General features: G+C 39.8%; 1 protein-coding gene across 1 annotated transcript in view; it reads right to left on the reverse strand.

The window, feature by feature from the left end:
* Positions 1-17,727, reverse strand: part of LOC133980381 (cGMP-dependent 3',5'-cyclic phosphodiesterase) — a 159,206-nt gene extending 141,479 nt beyond the window's left edge. Inside the window, exon 1 of the mRNA XM_062419087.1 lies at positions 17,669-17,727. Within this exon, the coding sequence (XP_062275071.1) occupies positions 17,669-17,727 (59 nt within the window). The remainder of the gene's footprint in view (positions 1-17,668) is intronic.
* Between the last annotated feature and the right edge of the window lie 151 nt (positions 17,728-17,878).

Raw genomic sequence — 17,878 nt, forward strand, 5'->3', positions numbered from 1 at the left:
CACAATTTGGTCGACAAGTTACTCTCGCTTGAGAACTATTTGACTGCTGAGAATTAAACAAAAATGTAATTTTGCAAACGCTTCCTCTGTGATTTGGGCCGTAAGGGCAAACAGCATTCATAATAAGTGTGATTTTTTATATCTTCACACAGGCCCACACATCAGAAGGATCATATCTTAAGTGTCTGACATCTGTCAAATCCTTCCTCTGTCCTTTCTTTTCCCTTTCTTTCCCCACATCTGGCTTCCGGTCTGTGCGGTGATGTGAGGACATTCATATAGAAGCAGCTATTTAATGTTAAGACTAACTAAGACTGAAACACTCCAAGACCTTGCATTGGGTTTCATATCTTGATTTTATGCTTCTAAAGACAATCAACAACAAACGGCTGAAATTAAGAACCAGATGTGTCCAGATGTAGATCCAACTTGCTTCCGATGCCCAACGTTGGCACAACTTTGCTCTTCTATTTTTGAGACATTTTCTTATAGTTATAGTCCTGACCCTGTAACTGTAATCTCTGGTGTGTTCTCTGGTGAAGCAGCAGTATCTGTTGCCCAGTCGTAGCCATTTCATCTCCCAATGCCTTATTTTGTTCAACTGCAAATCAGCAACCCCTCCTACACACAGGCGCTGGGTGGGGATGTGATGGTGCATTTAAAGCTTGAGAAGGTTGAAAATATTCAACTAAGGGATCAATCCAGGGATTTTACAAGGGCTGGCAGCCTTTTATTGCCTATTTTTGACCTCCAACTCCCTGCTAAAGACACTGAAACACAAGAATACAACTTAACTGATTGACAATCTCTGTGCAATGTGTGATAACTGGTGTTATTTATTTATTTCACCATTGTTGTGTTTATATTCTCTATATCTTGTGGATGTCATTTGTGGTCTCGTCAATTATATGTGTTGTATATTTTTGCATTTAAAACAAAGCCAATGAATATATTTGGATTTGGATTTTCCCGCTTCTCTTTTCAGCTCCCTGTTGTCCATCAACCCTCTTTCCATTTTGGGAAATGCCAGTCAGTGTGTCCCTATGAATAAATTACTGCTGGGACCTAACGATACAGTAACACATAATAAGATGGAGAGAGAGAGATGCGGAGAGACTGATGGGGGAAGGATGAGAGAACTATATCGTCACTGGGGGTAGAGAGGAGTCGAAGTAGGTGAGGGAGAAAGGAAGAGGGGGGAAAAAATGTGGGATGAGGAGGAGTGAGAGAGAGAAAAAAGAGCGAGGGAGGAGAGAGGAGGCCCATTTGGTCTCAGTTGTAATGTATTATGTATCAGAATGGGCCGACCAGCATGAAAAAGCATATGAAGAAGTGTGTTCTCACATGCTCCAGTGTGTGTGCGTGTGTGTGTGTGTGTGTGTGTGTGTGTGTGTGTGTGTGTGTGTGTGTGTGTGTGTGTGTGTGTGTGTGTGTGTGTGTGTGTGTGTGACATGTGAACAAAAGACCTTTATGAATAATGAAAGCTTTCAACAGAACTTTGCATCAGTTATTATCAGAGCCTATAATTGTTTTTATTTCCCGTAAAATCTGGGAGTGTTTATTTTACTTACTGTATTAAAACAAAGTTACTGTTTACATCACAAACAATTTAACCATTTTGTGTTTTTTTTAATGATTTAAACCTGCAATAAGTGATTTACTTTGGGCACATTGAGCCAGGAACACAATACTGGCATATTTAAGTTCATATTCATAACATCCATATGAACTTATTAGTCCATTATTAACTTTTTTTTATATTTTATATTTGTTCCCCACTAATTCCTGAGGGAAATATCTTGCTCTTAAGACACAAAATACTCCATTAAGTTCACCAGCTAGTTACTAAAGTGTCTCTGTTGTTGGGTGCTGTGCAGTTAGTGTACAGCTGGCTTTTAGAGCTGAAAAGAGGCTGTCTGTTGTGGCTACAAATGACATTGATTGCCTTAAGACCAAAAAAATAGGCTAAAAGAATACAAAACACTACATAGAGCTGAGAAGAGCAACAGACATCACTTCAAGCAACACTCTTTTACAAAAGAAATATTGATTGTAGGCACTTCAGAGGACTCGGATACATAATCTGAACCTCGCCTGCATGTTTCCCCCGTTCTTTTTCATATATTCTTTTATCAGCATTCTCTTCACAGGAACACTTTAAACTGTAGCAAACCAATTCCTCTAGCAGCATGTTAAAAACAACTACATCTGAAAGGAAAGGGACAGAAAATCTGCATGAATATCAATTGAAATTGATTAGCTCCTTCATAAAATCCAGGTATTCTTTTAGTGAGTCCAGTATGGAAAATCAGTTTAGACATAAGTTTCATCCCTCACATATACAAAGGTTTAAAGAAAAATTGATATAAGAGGCATAACATGCTGTTAAATGGCACTGTGAGTAAGAACAAAGAGAAAGAAAAAGCTGGACTACGATAAAGAACAGAGAACATGAGGTTTGATGTTCTGTATTGATGTGGAAAAAAATATTTAAAAAGGATCAATCTACCCGACACCAGGGAGAAGTTGAAAGACATGTGGACGAAGAATAAGACAAAAAATTAAGGAAGGAGTAAACATGAGCAGGAAAGAGAAAAAGGCTACGTGTTTTGAACTCCTGATTAAACACACACATCTGGAATCAATATGTTACACATTCTTCCACTCGTCCACCTGTCCGTCTTCACACCAGTTTCTCATTCAGTCCTGCTTGTTGGCTGTCTTTATCTTTCTGAGAGCCGCTCTCTTGTAAGAGCACAAACAGAAGCAGCTATCGGGAATCATTAAAGCCACTAAAATCTGCCTCAATAGATCCATAAAACATAAACAGGGACATTTACTATATGTCGTTCTGCAATATAGTTTATATTACAGTGGTTTTTGAAGTGTGTTTAAAGCAATGGTAATTAAAGTGATTTGTTGTTTAATTTACAAGCTTATGGATTGGGCGTTGTAGTAGATTTCATTTGATAAATGTGTCAACTCTGATTTTCACCATGTTTCACAGACTAAATGCTCTGTTTGGCCAATACGTCAACAAATCAGGTTTATGTCTTGCTCACATTGTAGGATGCATTTCTGTCACTGTGTTGCTCTGTGCACACAAACAAGTATGTACAGTAATAAGTGTAGAACATGTCCCAGTATTCATTTTGTTAAGGAAAACTATGACTAAATATGTTTGTCAACAACCTTTACTTTGCATGACTACAACAACATGATGATGAGACAGCACCAATGTAATTCAGCACAGACTGTGACTTTATATTTTTGACGAAAAAGACAAGACTATTTTTTTCTAAATTGCTATTCAAATACCCTGTTGATTGGATGGCATGTGCTATTCAATGACTGGCACTCTGGTTAAGATATTCGCAAAACAATTATTTTACAGAGAGCAAGTCAAGTACTTTGTGCATCTAAAAAAAATGGTTTCAAAACATTTTATTGTCTGTGCAGCTCTGATTGTTTTATAACAGTTTTAAAGAGAATATTGGGCCACAGTTGTTGAATTTTGTTAATTAAAGATAAATATATAAATAAGATCATGTTTCATGTCTGGATATATTCATTAAATCGATACCATCAGAACAGACACTTTCTGCAAAGCTCCATTTTTTATTATTCAACCTGTGTTTTCATCAGATAATGATAAAATAAAATCTATCTAATCTCTAAGTTTGACTAAAACTACTTGTTTTGGCTTCACTAGACTGACATAGATGTTCAATATGATCTGATGGATAAAATACACTAAGTCTGGACAGTTTTCATTGACTAAAACTATAATAAAATAGTTATGTTTCTCTTTGAGTAAGATACAAACTAAAATGTCCAGACCTTTAGACAACAAAAATTGGATTTAAAAAATAAGATGAGGTTGGTAGTTTAACCAAACATTACAAAATTATTTGATACATGCAAAACAAAAACAAAAAAACAGCTGACATAATTAACACTAGCACCTCCTGAATATAAAATGCAAAATCAACAGCTGGAGCCACGTACGGTGTATTCCCTTTTCAGCTTTGTTTCATTAAGTGCACCTGCTCTCCAAATGTTTCCGAGGTGAATATGAGAATTCATCAAAGTCACAGGCGTATTTAACCTTCGAGTTTCTTCTTCTACTATTCCAGCCCAGAAAATGATCTCTTTCTGACAGCCAGTCTATCATGTGGGTTGAGATAGTGGTATGATAAACTGGGGCGGTAGAGAATAAGGAGTCAAATCGACACAAACACTATCAACAAACATGAGGCAGAACTGCTCGATTCAAAGAAGGCCAGCTCCGATCAGAACAAAATACCACCTCCTAATTACTGGCTCCAAATTGTTGGTGACATCAAAGTAGCTTCCCAGACTGCTTCCTCCTCTCCAGGGAACACAGAGGTTAAAGCTATCAAAGATACACAAACTCTCTCCATATTGACTTTGATGTTGGGAGGAAGGCTGCACCTGGAGACATCACTGAACCTATGACACACATGTACTGTCGGCTCTGTGTGGGTGAAAACTTGGGCAGAAGCGGCGCACATCTGGACACATGCAGCATCCCCAGCAGTATCACACAAAGCTGTAAAACGCACACACAAGAGCACAACAGGCAAACATTGGCAAACTCCTGGAGACTTCTTCTTTCATACAATTTCTGATATTTCTTTTAATGTGTTCACATACAGCTGTGTGCACATGGATGTATATTTACAGTGTGTTTGTGCAGACATGCATAAGTACACGCGTGTACAAACAATCCCTGCCAGACCCCCTGCTGGCAGAAAAAATTGTTAATTTTTTGCTCGACTTGACTGGGAAATTTCTTTTATATATAAAAAGCAAAAAAAAAAGATTACAAGGCCTAAGAGAAGCCAGAATGACAGAGACAAAGAGAAGTGCCTGTGGCCAATTATGACTGTGTGTCTACAGTATGTGTCCATATGTGTGTGTGTGTGTGTGTGTGTGTGTGTGTGTGTGTGTGTGTGTGTGTGTGTGTGTGTGTGTGTGTGTGTGTGTGTGTGTGTGTGTGTGTGTGTGTGTGTGTGTGTGTAGACTAGAGGCATGATGGGATTGGTGCAAAAGGTGACCAGTTGGACTCTTTTAACACACAGATAGGAAGATGAGGAGAGACATTCTGACAGATTCATCATGCAAAATGAAAAAGAATCTGCCAGACAGACAGCATCACACACACACACACACACACACACACATGCACAAACATAAACAGGCAGAAAACGCACACCAAGACTCATTTGTTTTGACAGTAAAGCAGCAAAATGAACATTACCCTCTAATTAAGAACTCTAGATTCACGCTGCAAAAAATCTGTATGCATCTGTGGATATGCATGTTTTTTCCCCTCTCTCTCTATTTAAAAAAAAAGGAAATGTCAGCATTTTTGCCTTTTTTGCACAGTGGCTAGTGAAGAGGCAGACAGGAAACAAGTAGGGAGGGAGATGGTTGTGACATGCGATGAAGATCCCTGGCTTGAATCAAACTGGGGATGTTGTGGTTATGTGACTTGCACAGTAACCATTCAGCTATTGGGTGCTTACTGGAGTCTGTTTCTGTGTGCTATCAATTAGAAGTTATTAGAGTTTCACAGGTGGAAACTGTCGGCAGGGTGGGGGAAGGCTCCTTAGCATGCAATTAGCATATTATAGTGCTGCTGCTTCAACAGCCAATCAAACAGAGAAAATGCAGTCTGAATACAGATGAACTGGTCCCTGTCATACCAGACTGCTTCACAGCACTTCTGCAAGACTTCTGCACAACAATTAGGCATGAGACAATGTGAATGCGTGTGTGTGTGTGTGTGTGTGTGTGTGTGTGTGTGTGCGTGCGTGTGTGTGTGTGTGTGAGTGCGTGTGTGCGTGCGTGCGCCTGCATTTTAGTGTGTTTGTAACTTCTTCTTTACCACACATATGTGGCCTTAGGCAGAGTGTGTTCCTGATGGAAAACAAGAAAGGGTCTTTGACATTGTGTTACATGCTAGTGAACTAAAATGTGACACAATTACATAAATGAAATTATATTTCATAGTCACAAAAATTAAAGCATTTGCAAACCCTAAAAGCGTTAAAGTTTTTACTCTTTCTACCAAACCCATCTGGATTGAATTGTTGCATTATATGATTTCTATAATGTGGTGAGGCCCAAAATCTGGAGACAGTTTCACGAGTTAAAAAACAAAACAAAACAGACCAAAAGATGTTCAGTTTACTATCATGTAAGACAAAGAAAAGCAGCTAATCCTCACAACTGAGAAGCTGAAACCAACGACTGGCAGGACTTAAATGCTTAATTCATTATTGCCACTGTCACAGTTGATTGCCAGCCTTCAAGGAGGCAGTTCTTATCTAATAGAAGCCAGTCATTAACCACATCAATGAATCAATGACTACAAACACTGTTGCTTTCTCCCTGTGGAGCCGGCATGCAAACTATTTTGGTTGAGTACATTTCTGCAGTCAGTCTGGCGAAGGCAGTTTGTCCAGTCGCTCTCCTCTCACCTCCAAAGGTTGTACAGCTGACAAACGACTGCTTCTGTGGACAGTGGCGTTGAACACGGGGTCAAGTGAGAAGTTTGGGAGCTCACAGAGAAGCAGAGAGTGTGGATGGACTGTTGCCCCCCCCCCCCCCCCCCCCCCCCCCCCCCCCCCCCCCCCCCCCCCCTCATGATAATATGTGAGAGGAGCCAGAAGTGACTCCGCAGCTAATGCATCTCTCTGGATTCCACCATATTTCTTTTTTAGTCGTTGCCTTGGCAATGCACATCTATGAATTTGGGGGGCTGAGCTTCTGAAGGAGCATGAAGGTTGGGGTGGATTTGTTTGGGTGTTTAGTTGAAACATGAACAATCTTTCTCCAGAATAACTGACTCTGTCTTTAACTAATCATTTCTCCAGTGCTACCTGTGCTGTGATATTGATCAAAACAATGATATAATCCTTATGTAAATATTACCAATACTAATAAATACATCGAAATACTATAAATAAACTGAGTAAAATATTTAAGTGTTGCATACTTTTAGCAAAGTATAACTAATTATTTGTTTATTATGGACCCTTAAACAATTTCATCTGCCCATTTTGGGACAAAGCATCTCTTCTTGGCACTTACACTTGCTGCTACTTAAAATACCTTTATTAAGACTGTCATGTTGTTAAAGTAACTGCATCGAGCCTCTGCCACAGTTCAATTGTGCAACTTGATTTATACTACTCCACTGTGCAATTTAAAACCTCCGGTGCGAGCACTTAACATTTCTATCCATATGTGTGTGGACCTTGTTGTGGAAGTGACTGAACTCAAGAGCACTTTGTGACAGTGTGGTGTACATGGTTGGTTTAGAGTTTACATAATGTCCACTCTGTCTTCTCAAAACCACCAGTTTTCTCTGAGAGGGCTCCCAGACGTCTTCAGTCTCCCAGCGTTGTGTAACTCACTCATGTGCAGACTGCTGATCCCGGCTCTGTGAATCTGTCTGCAGCTCTGCTCCAGTTATCCTATCAACACACCTCCATGTTGTGCTCCACTGTATGAAAAATACTTCCACATGCTATTTTTCCCCCACTTTCAGCAGCTGTTCTATCTGTCTGCAGCGCAATTTGTATATTTCTATTTCTATCATGTTTATCCATTAATATGTTTTAAATGTTGCGTGCGTGTCACTGGTGTATATGAGTGTGTGTGTGCATGCTTGTTGTTGTTGTGCATGTATATATGCACATGATGAGCACAGCTACAGGCGCATGCCCACAAGCATTTTCTGGCTCTAGAGGAGATAGCTGAGCCAGATACCACACACACACAGCTGATGTTTTTGGTGCTTTTTGAGTACCTTAACCAGAGTGCCAGTTACAGGATCCAGCATCTTCTGGTCGTTCCTTTGCCACACTACAACACAACACATTAATCATTTCAAGAATTCACTTCTTCCAACCTTGAAAATGTCGTTCATTTTTCTTCCAGTCTTGATTACTGCAAGTGTTCGTGCTTTCATGCTAAATAAAAAGCCAAACATCCATCTTCCCTCCTCAGCTTGTTCAAAATGCTGCTGCCAGGCTCCAAACTAACTCAAAGCATCGCTGCCCAACCTTCACTGCGCTGCTTTCCAGAGGCTGATATTTTAACTCTGTATGTGTCAATGCCTTGTTCCTGCACAAAGGTTTCTGTGATCTTCTAGCAGTGGATATTTGGTGACCAGCTTGTGGTGGGACAGGTGGTGGATACAAAAAACAACAGGAGCACTGGAGTACAAGGTACAAGCTCCTGAATTGCCTGAGGAAATCCTGCAGTTGGTCAAAATGTTGCAAATAAAAGTAAAAGGAGCTCTCATTCATTGTGCGAGTACTTAATGTATCTACGTCTGTATTTATTCGTTCTCATTTTAACAACTTGCCTACTATCTTACCTTTATCCTATATATCTCATTGGTTCTGTTTTATTAGTTAATTTTGTGTCTTGATGTTTCTGCTCCCTCTCCCTTTGGCCTATGGTTCAATTGTCACCTGCTGTGTAAAGCAGCCATACAGTGATACTGCTGGCTGCTGTCTGGTTTTACGTAAGATGTGACTGCAGTCGTTGGTCGTTGATGTCAAGATGAATACTTACAGTTAAACTGGGCTGTCCTAGTTTCCTGCTGAAGTCATAATAAGACTTAATGATAAGAGTGTCTCTAGTCATTAAGTTATAAAAACTGCAGAAATGGTTGAAATGGCTGTACACTGGTGTTCTCAGGTTCAGGTTCTGCCCTCATATATACCTGCTATATCCAGTCCGAGCACTAAACAAGTGAAAGTTTCTTTCAATCTTGACGAAAAGTAAACACAGAAACTAGCCGCCTGTAGCAGCTTATGGTGAACTGCATGGAAATCTTTATCTGGGGCAGCCTGTCAGCTAACCGAACCACCCGGCATATTTATCCACACACGCCGGTTTGTTTATGTGTATGAGGCTGACTTTCACCACGGTCAAACTGTACGGGAACTAAAAAAAAAAAGTAAGTGCACGGACAGATTATCCTATGGATTATTATGACGTCAAATATGCCCTGATGTTGCCTGAATCTCTATAACAGAGTTGAAGAGAGCAAAATGAACATGATGCAAAGAGCTCTGAAAACTCTGTAAAAAAGATAAATACAGAGAGAGATCAAAAGAGGAAACCACTACACCTTGGGCAGAATATAATACCTCTATATGAAGGGTAACCTGTGACACCATTAGTTGCTAGGTAACCTGGACAACCCTTTGAATGAAACACCTGCCCTTCACCTATCAAGCAATCTCAACAGCCTCTTCCTCTCTCCGTCACACCTGGCTTCTCTGTCTGGCGGGTGGGATTTCGAGCTGGAAAGTCAGGACAAAGAAGTGTGAAAAAAAAAAAGAAAAATGAAGGAGGGATAAACGGACAGATGAGACAATGACACCCAAATGAAGTGATGACCAGATTGGAAAAATAACAAATGAGTAATACAAGCCCTACAGCAGGGGCCATAAAGAGACTGTGAGGAGAGACAGATACACAGTCAAAAGTTTATCAGTCCATGTGATCAGAATAATGGTCACTGTGTTCCCATTTGGTGATCAGCATAAAAAAAGCTGCCGAGTGCTAATGGAGTTTATGTCAAAATATTGCATGTATAGTCGCCTGCAGACAGCAAATACTGTACAATCAGTCTCTTGTGAAAATGACTGGTATTATATAAAATACAGTATGTGTGTGTGCATTGTATAGTCTGTGTGTTCATGTGCTGTTGAACAAGTCATTTCATTCATGTCTACAAGCATCACAAAACCCCTGAATGTCCCAAATGCGACACTTATAGCCTGTCAGTGGTTTTATCTCTGTATGAGTCAATCAATAGGGCCGATCGATGAGAAAAAGCCCTGCAGTCAGAGCGAGAGGAAGCAAAGCACAGTAACACATTCTGCTACTCTACTGTAAAGATCGAGCGCAATAACGCGGACAATGAAAGCCAATAATAGCTACTGTAACGACATCTACGTGACGTCGGTCAACAAACAACTAGAGAACAAAAATCACAGAGAAAAAAAGGCATGTTCAGAAGAGTAAAGAGCGAATAAGAGTGACATGAAACAACTTTAAGAGCATCTGAAAACCCAACAAATAAGATAAATATCAGTAAAATCAGCATTAAAAATATTACAAAAGGATTAAAAAAAACACCTACCAATGCAACAAAAATAATGCCACACACCGCAAATGACAGCCAAATTAAATTAGTACAGTTAACCTGAGTCATGGGGTTCACAGGATTGACCACAGTGGTGTTTTAGTGACCTTATCTGCACAAAATGAACCAAAAAAAAGGATTGACAAGGATGAAAAAAACTGATGTGCGAGAAGTAATCCCACGTTGCTACACTTTGAACCTGTCTCTCCCCCGAGTTTAAGAGCTACGCAAAAGGGTTTTTTTTCTGCATGTGAATCTGACATTCATAAATAATGTAGTCCAGTCATCTTCTGTCATTTTAATCTCGTACTTCTTTTCAGCAGCTGCTTCAAAAAGTCACTTTAATTCCACATACAGTATGCCACCGGAGGATTTACTCTTACAGTACTACTACTAGAGTTTGTAAGTGCAGGAAAAATGATAAGGGACAAAACACTTGGTAATTCTCAAAGCCATGTATAAACCCTGGTAGTTATTAATAAGACAGTTGTGACAAACTAAAGGATACTATGAGGATAACTTTGTGTTTCTGACCCATGCAACTTTTTGAAGACAGACACACACACACATGGCCGTCTGCTCAAACACGTCAGCAAAACTACTAAAACTAAAATAGATGTTCACACTTAAGCTGAAATGCCCTTCACACTAAAGTAGTCCATGCATTCAGGCATTGTTACGTCACAGCACAAACAACAAACCTTAAACAAACTTCACAAAGCCTGCATGTGCTAACGCTGGACGTCAAACCTCATATGCTGTCTGCTGTCTCTTTGGCAGATTACACCATGTTTATTCAAAGTTGTTTTAGTCCTTGGGTCTTAAATAAGGATGACACACACACACACACACACACACACACACACACACACACAGAGACACTTGCATTGCCTATCAATGAGGTCTCGACACATACACCAAAGGGTTCTTGATACAGTTTTCTAATTAAACCAAAGCTCTATGTCCCAAAAACAGCTGCCCAACCTCCTACCTTAATCTCCTGAGGGAGTACACACACACACACAAACAGACACACACACACACACACACACACGAGAGTTGTAGCCACTGACAAAAACACCTTCAAAGACGCTCGCACAGTTTTGGCTGTCCGTCGGTTCACTGACAGAACTGAATACATACATACATACATACATACATATTGTATACACACTTATTATTACACACTTGTAATCAGTGGACACACAAACTTATACACTCATACACTTCTGCATGCGCACACACACACACACCAACACACACGCGCACACACACACACAGGAACACACACACACACACACACAAACACACACAGGAACACCTGTCTGTGGCAACAGTCCATAGAGATAAGAAGGCTGACAGGAGCTGCTGGAGCCAAAGCTGGGAACCATGGGAGCTGTCATGCTCATTTCCCCGTGACACCTCCAGGCTCACACACATACACACACGCGTCCTGTGATGACATTGTATTGACTTAAATGTATTCCCTTGAGGCTTATACTTACTATAACTCTACTACAAACTGTACTGAACCGTAAACTGTATGAACCAAACCTTCCCCTTAACTTAACCCAACACCAACCTGCTGTAGATTCATACTAAACCTGAAAAACATGTGAAACCTTAAGCTTTAACCTAAGCGTAATTCTAGCCTGCATCTTCAAAATAACTCTTCCTAATAAGGTGAAACAGTCGTCACAAGCAAGCAGCTGGCAAGGTTTTCTATTCTTGTGTGAAACCCACAATAGAAACACACAGAGATGACATACAAACGTACACCGTTACATGAAATGGATACTCAGGATTAAATACTGTAAATACTAATTTTACATGAGTTGCAGCGTTATTTTAACATACTGTAACACATCACGATCAAATAAAAAAGCATGGGGACAATACTGACTGTAGTCATTGTGTATTGCAGACACAGTAGAAGAATGATAACATTTATAGACTAACGTTATTTGTGCTGCAGCTACAAAGCAGGTCTGCAGTTATGATAGCTTACTGTACGTTTCAATACACCAAAGTCCGTCAGATTCTTTATTCAGAGTGATATCAAAGACTGTTATTCCCTTTCAGTGTACTGCATACATGAAAAGTCCCAAACTAGAATTAGACTAACTTTAATTAGTGAAACATTCATTTAATAAGCTAACTACACTGTTTTATGCCTGCAGCTGCTTTACCATAAAAACCTTTTAATAGCAGCATGGTTTACGTCCACTATCAGATTACCAGCAGGGCTTTTGTTGCATTTCCTAATGATTACAGCTCACACCTTTATAGATTATCTCACTTACTGTATACAAAAAATCTAATGGGATCAATACTCTGTTAACAATCTGGTGGACTCTATTCAGTGCAAACATCTCTCCTCAGCTTGACCTTGATCTTCCACACTGTTATGAGTTTCATTTCAACTAGGGAACAAGGCATTGAGCTCCTATTTTTCACATTAAATAGCTATTAATACAGTGCATCAATTTGGAACAACCTGCTGGAGAAGTTGGATGACTTGTATGATGAGTTGTTCAGGCTGTACGGTGGATTAAAAGCCCAATCAAGAGGAACTAAACAACGTTTAGCAATTACTAATGATAAAATGGATTTCCACTCTGTTAGTGATGGAGACACTTGTATTACATCTAATTACATATATTACACTCTGTTTAACATTAATGTTAAACAGCTTGTTGGCATTGCTAAATTAATGCATCCATCTCCTTCCCTCTGGCTTACACACAAAGTAAAATACAGGCCTTGTTATGGCACTTATTGAGTGAACTGAATCAGTTGGGTGCAGTAATGTAGCCAAAGTCCGCACAACAACCTGAGTCATGATTTTGTGTGGCGTCTTTGGGTTGTTCTGTCTTGATTTCATTAGAATTTCACAAAAAATCTTGTATGACCCTGGCCGATCGACTTCCAGAAAAAATACAGTGAGTTTTTAACAGTTAAGCCTTTGGATGCTTTGTACAGTTCATCACATGTGTACATACTTTTTTTTTTTTTTTTTTTTTAAATACAAGTGAGTTTCCCTCAGGTGCACTGGTTTCTTCTTCAGGCCAAATTCATGCAGGTGAATGTAAGACTGGTTCAGATGTGAGTGAGTTTATGTGTCAGCCTTGTGATTCACCAGCAACCTGACCAAGAGTGAACACCAATGTGAGTCGGGACTGGCTCCAGACTCTTAGCTGTCCATTATCAATTACCTATAAACTTGAAATGGATCAGTGAGTGGATTGATAAACCTTACATTAGGCTGTTTATCATCATCTTCTAATTGAATTGTATGCAAGATAACAGAAGTACACTTTTTTATAGAATGACAGAATATCACTCTGTCCAACCTTAAATGAGAACATATAAACACAAAAAGCACTTTACTGCACTGTGTGTATGTCGCTAGGATATTTGAACATCTTTAAATGTTGGGTGATTATGTGTGCACTTACTGCATATGTTGGCTAAACTATGAAAGGAAATACGGTGTATCCATGAAAGCAGGGATGGGAGAATAAAAGATTTTTAACATATATATTTTTTAAAAGCAACTCAAAGTAAGAAGATACTAGTGAATTTATAAATATTGTGATTTCCTCACAAGTGATTTGAAAATGCTGTCGCTAGTTTTCCAAACATTCAATCATGTATTGATTTCCTGATTTATTTTGAATTGCCACAAGGTGGAGCCAGTATCTTTCCCTGCATTGTTTTGATTGACATGTGTCCTATTTTTGATGCAATGAAAATACTTGTTTCTTAACAAACGTAAAGTAAAGTGACTCCAGTACTTTTTGTGCCATTTTTAATGGCACAAAAAAGAGATGTAAGCATATTTTGATGAATATATCGGGATAATATCGTGAATCGTAATTATTTGGGTCTGGATAATTGTGACATGAAAGTTTCATGTCATCCGAAAAGTGTGAGTACAGTTATAGATAGATAGATAGATAGATAGATAGATAGATAGATAGATAGATAGATAGATAGATAGATAGATAGATAGATAGATAGATAGATAGATAGATAGATAGATAGATAGATAGATAGATAGATATTTGCATTTAAGATAATCTTTGAATGTAAATAAAGCATATTTCAAGTTTGTTTGTTTTTTTCTTCAGAAGCACAAATTCAAAGGCTGTGTCTTTGCAAATTGGGAGATAATCATCAATCCATAGTTGTTGAATTTAATCAAGACCCAGTTTTTGGTTTTAAGTTTGCAGATTCAAACTGCTGAATGCATCAACAGAATAGTTTATTCTCCATCTGCCATTAGCAGCTAGACTTAGTGACTGGATGTCTGTGAGACGCTGTACTAATGATTCAGCTGAGGCAGTCTTATACCATAGATTTGCCACTAACAGTTTATTCTCTGCGCGGAAAAGAGTGTTTTGGCTTGGGATGCTCGATTTTTAATGGTCCCATCTCTATTATAACAGTTATTGATCATGTGTATGAGTCAAATAAAATACTTACTACTGCTATTTATTTACTGCATTTCTCCCATGTAAACATACAGCGTATTGTACGTGTATACGCTACAGACTGTATTTTTTTTGGGACTCTTGAATATCAGTGAATTGAAAGCCTTGAAGCCAAATGCTGAATGCTGAAGCACACACATTCTGTAGATATGCGGCGTGTGTGTTTGTGTGTATGTGTGTGTGTGCGAAAAGCATGCAAGCACAACACACAATGGTTTCTCTCTGCTTTCACTTTATCACCCTCTCCCCTCTCTCTTTTTTGTCTCGGTCTCTCTGAATATTTTAGTATTGATGAGCCCATTACTGATGATAACACAGTGCAATGTCAGCATCCTCTCTCTCTCTCTCTCTCTCTCTCTCTCTCTCTCTCTCTCTCTCTCTCTCTCTCTCTCTCTCTCTCTCTCTCTCTTTCTCTCTTTCTCTCTCTCTCTCTCTCTCTCTCTCTCTCTCTCTCTCTCTCTTTCTCACATGCCCACTCATCAGGAGTCAGGTTACAACTTTGCTGCTGCTGTGTACTTCTGTGCATCTCTGTGTGTGTATGTGTGTGTGTGTGTGTGTGTGTGTGTGTGTGTGTGTGTGTGTGTGTGTGTGTGTGTGTGTGTGTGTGTGTGTGTGTGTGTGTGTGTGTGTGTGTGTCCAGAAAGAGTAATAGGGATCTGACTTCCTGGCGTCAATCCAATGAATTGCAATAAATGTTCCTGCTGAAGACCATCCACCACATGCTCGCTGGCACGTGAATACACACACGCTCGCGCACAGATTACGAGGGGCGATGCCTGTTTGCTGCTACAATGATGCAAGATGGTAACAGCAGATAAACAAACAACAACTGCATTGAATATGAACTAACCCAACTCAAAAAAGGCTGTGCAGACACATGAAGGCGCTCAGCATCAAACGCTGCAAACAGACAGTGAATAGGAGATCCAAGCTTGGACAGAATTCATGTGTGCGGTTCCTGAAACTGCAGAGCTTGGTTCATATTTCCGACGGTGAATAACTGGCTCTCAAAGTTACAACACAAGGATTCAAGACTAAAGAAAATCATCACAATGATAAAACAGCTGTTAGTGGACTAACACAACTAAGGGAGAAATAAAACATCAAAACTCTTCTTATAGATTGTATTTCCATTTGTATAAATGGTTGAATAAAATATAAAATGGAAGGCTCTGACTTTTTCTGGCTACATGGTTTTTATCAGTTTATCAAAGCTCAATCACAAAAGTGTTCATATCCCAACTGGGTGCAGCCTTGACATCTGCTTGTGTATTTTTTGACAGCATCACACCTCATCACTGATGCTAATCCTGTGAGTCAAACCGACTCCAGCTTGTGGGAAGCAGGTGAGACCAGCTGCTGAGACTAAATTGTGTGTCAGAGATCAGTGACGTCCACCTGGCAGATTCATTATTCCTCGAACAACTCTGGTCATTTTCTCCTAGGCTGGCCAACAAATACCCAAAGTAAGAAGCTTAGTCTTTTCTGACACTGGTCAGGTGAATAAAAGCCATTATCCTTCAGTGATTCCTCTTATTGGATTTAAACTAATAATGAAGGAGGGGATCAGGGGAATAAACACATTAGAGGTTTTAGAGGATTATTTGGATTGTGCAAAAAGGGGTTTGACACTTGATATCAGGAAGCCGTCCTGAATATTTTGTGCATTCTCGAGTATAATGGCATCACAATGTTGTTATCTACAAATGATCTGCTATGAGAGAGAGGAGGAGAGAACTAATAGTATTAAAAATCACACAGTATAGGCATCAAGACATGTCCAGAGGGAAACTCTCAACCATCCAGTATATGTGCAAGCTGTTTGATCTGACACACATTTTGATCACAATCGCTCAACTCTGTCTGCAGCAGATGCTTCACTTAATATGAGAGCAGGCATTGTGTGTTTACACAGCAAACTATCATTTCAAACTGGTTCAATATGAGGAGAGCTTTAGTTTATGAACTAGCATTCAACCAAACACAGAGTGTGATCCTGACATTTAAAAGTTCGTATTTCCAGACAGCTGCTGTTGGGAATGACAAACACACAAAGGGTGGAAACCAACACCACATAATATTATGCAGCACCAAACAACATCATCACAACTAATGACCTAACTGTGCTGACTAATAACCTGTATAAACTTGCATCGGATTATGATGTGTAATAATCGTGTCAGCCAACTCATCTTCATCACATTTTCATGTCTTAATCTCCTAAATGTCAACTTTTCATGAACTAAAACAAAAAAAACAGCCTGAGGGTCAAGAATGAAACAGCTTGAAGATGTTTGATGATGCATGGGCTTCAAGGGGTTTTACTAGCCTGAGAAATAGAGAAACTGCATTTACCACTGATCCTCATGTTTAACTAAGAACTTTTGATGATACAAAGAAGTCAACTTTAAGGAAGAGTTCATAAGCTGCAGCTTAAAGCTTTAATAATGATTCATAAATATAGTACTAAGGCTTTAAAGACCCGTTATAAATCATTAATAGGAACTAAACTAGTAGGATCTTCTTTTTGGCAATGAAGTAGTTGTAAATACTGGTGATAAATTCATAAATGCTTCATAAGTTGGTAATTAATTGGATCAGAGCACTATCATCATACCCTGTAAAGCTGATAAAGTCACTAAACTCTGTGTGGAGCAGCTACTGGACACACTGTGGAAACATTGTTAGTGGTGTTACAGTGTGTTTGGTGGTGAGCTAAGTTCACATGGGGTTTTTCTTTGCTGCTGTCAGGGTGGGGGGGTGGGGGGGATATAATGACACCCAGCAGGTCACACTCACACTACTACACCAGCACCACTCTGCATTTGGCTCAACGCTATAGACGCCATGTGCCTCATCCAGACATCCAGTTTGCGCGCTGTGTGTGTTAAAAAGTCTCCAGGACGCAAACACACATTGAAAAGCCAACACGCAGACTCCTCACGCACGCACTCACTCACACTGCACTTACATCTCTGAGGACGGCGGCTGGCTACGGCAGAGGAGCGCGTGTCCGCACGCTTGTCCCATGGCGCATCCTGCCTCGCGCCTCCCCGGTTAACCCAAAAGAGCTGCAGTCAGGGGGAAACCTGGCGGGTGATGGGGAAGGAAGAGAGAGAGAGAGATGGGGAGGAGGGAGGGAGGCAGCAGCTTGGTTGTCTCTCTGTCAGGCTGGGAGGGG

The sequence above is a fragment of the Scomber scombrus genome, chromosome 5 (genome assembly GCF_963691925.1).
Source record: "Scomber scombrus chromosome 5, fScoSco1.1, whole genome shotgun sequence".
NCBI classification, from domain to species: Eukaryota; Metazoa; Chordata; class Actinopteri; order Scombriformes; family Scombridae; genus Scomber; species Scomber scombrus.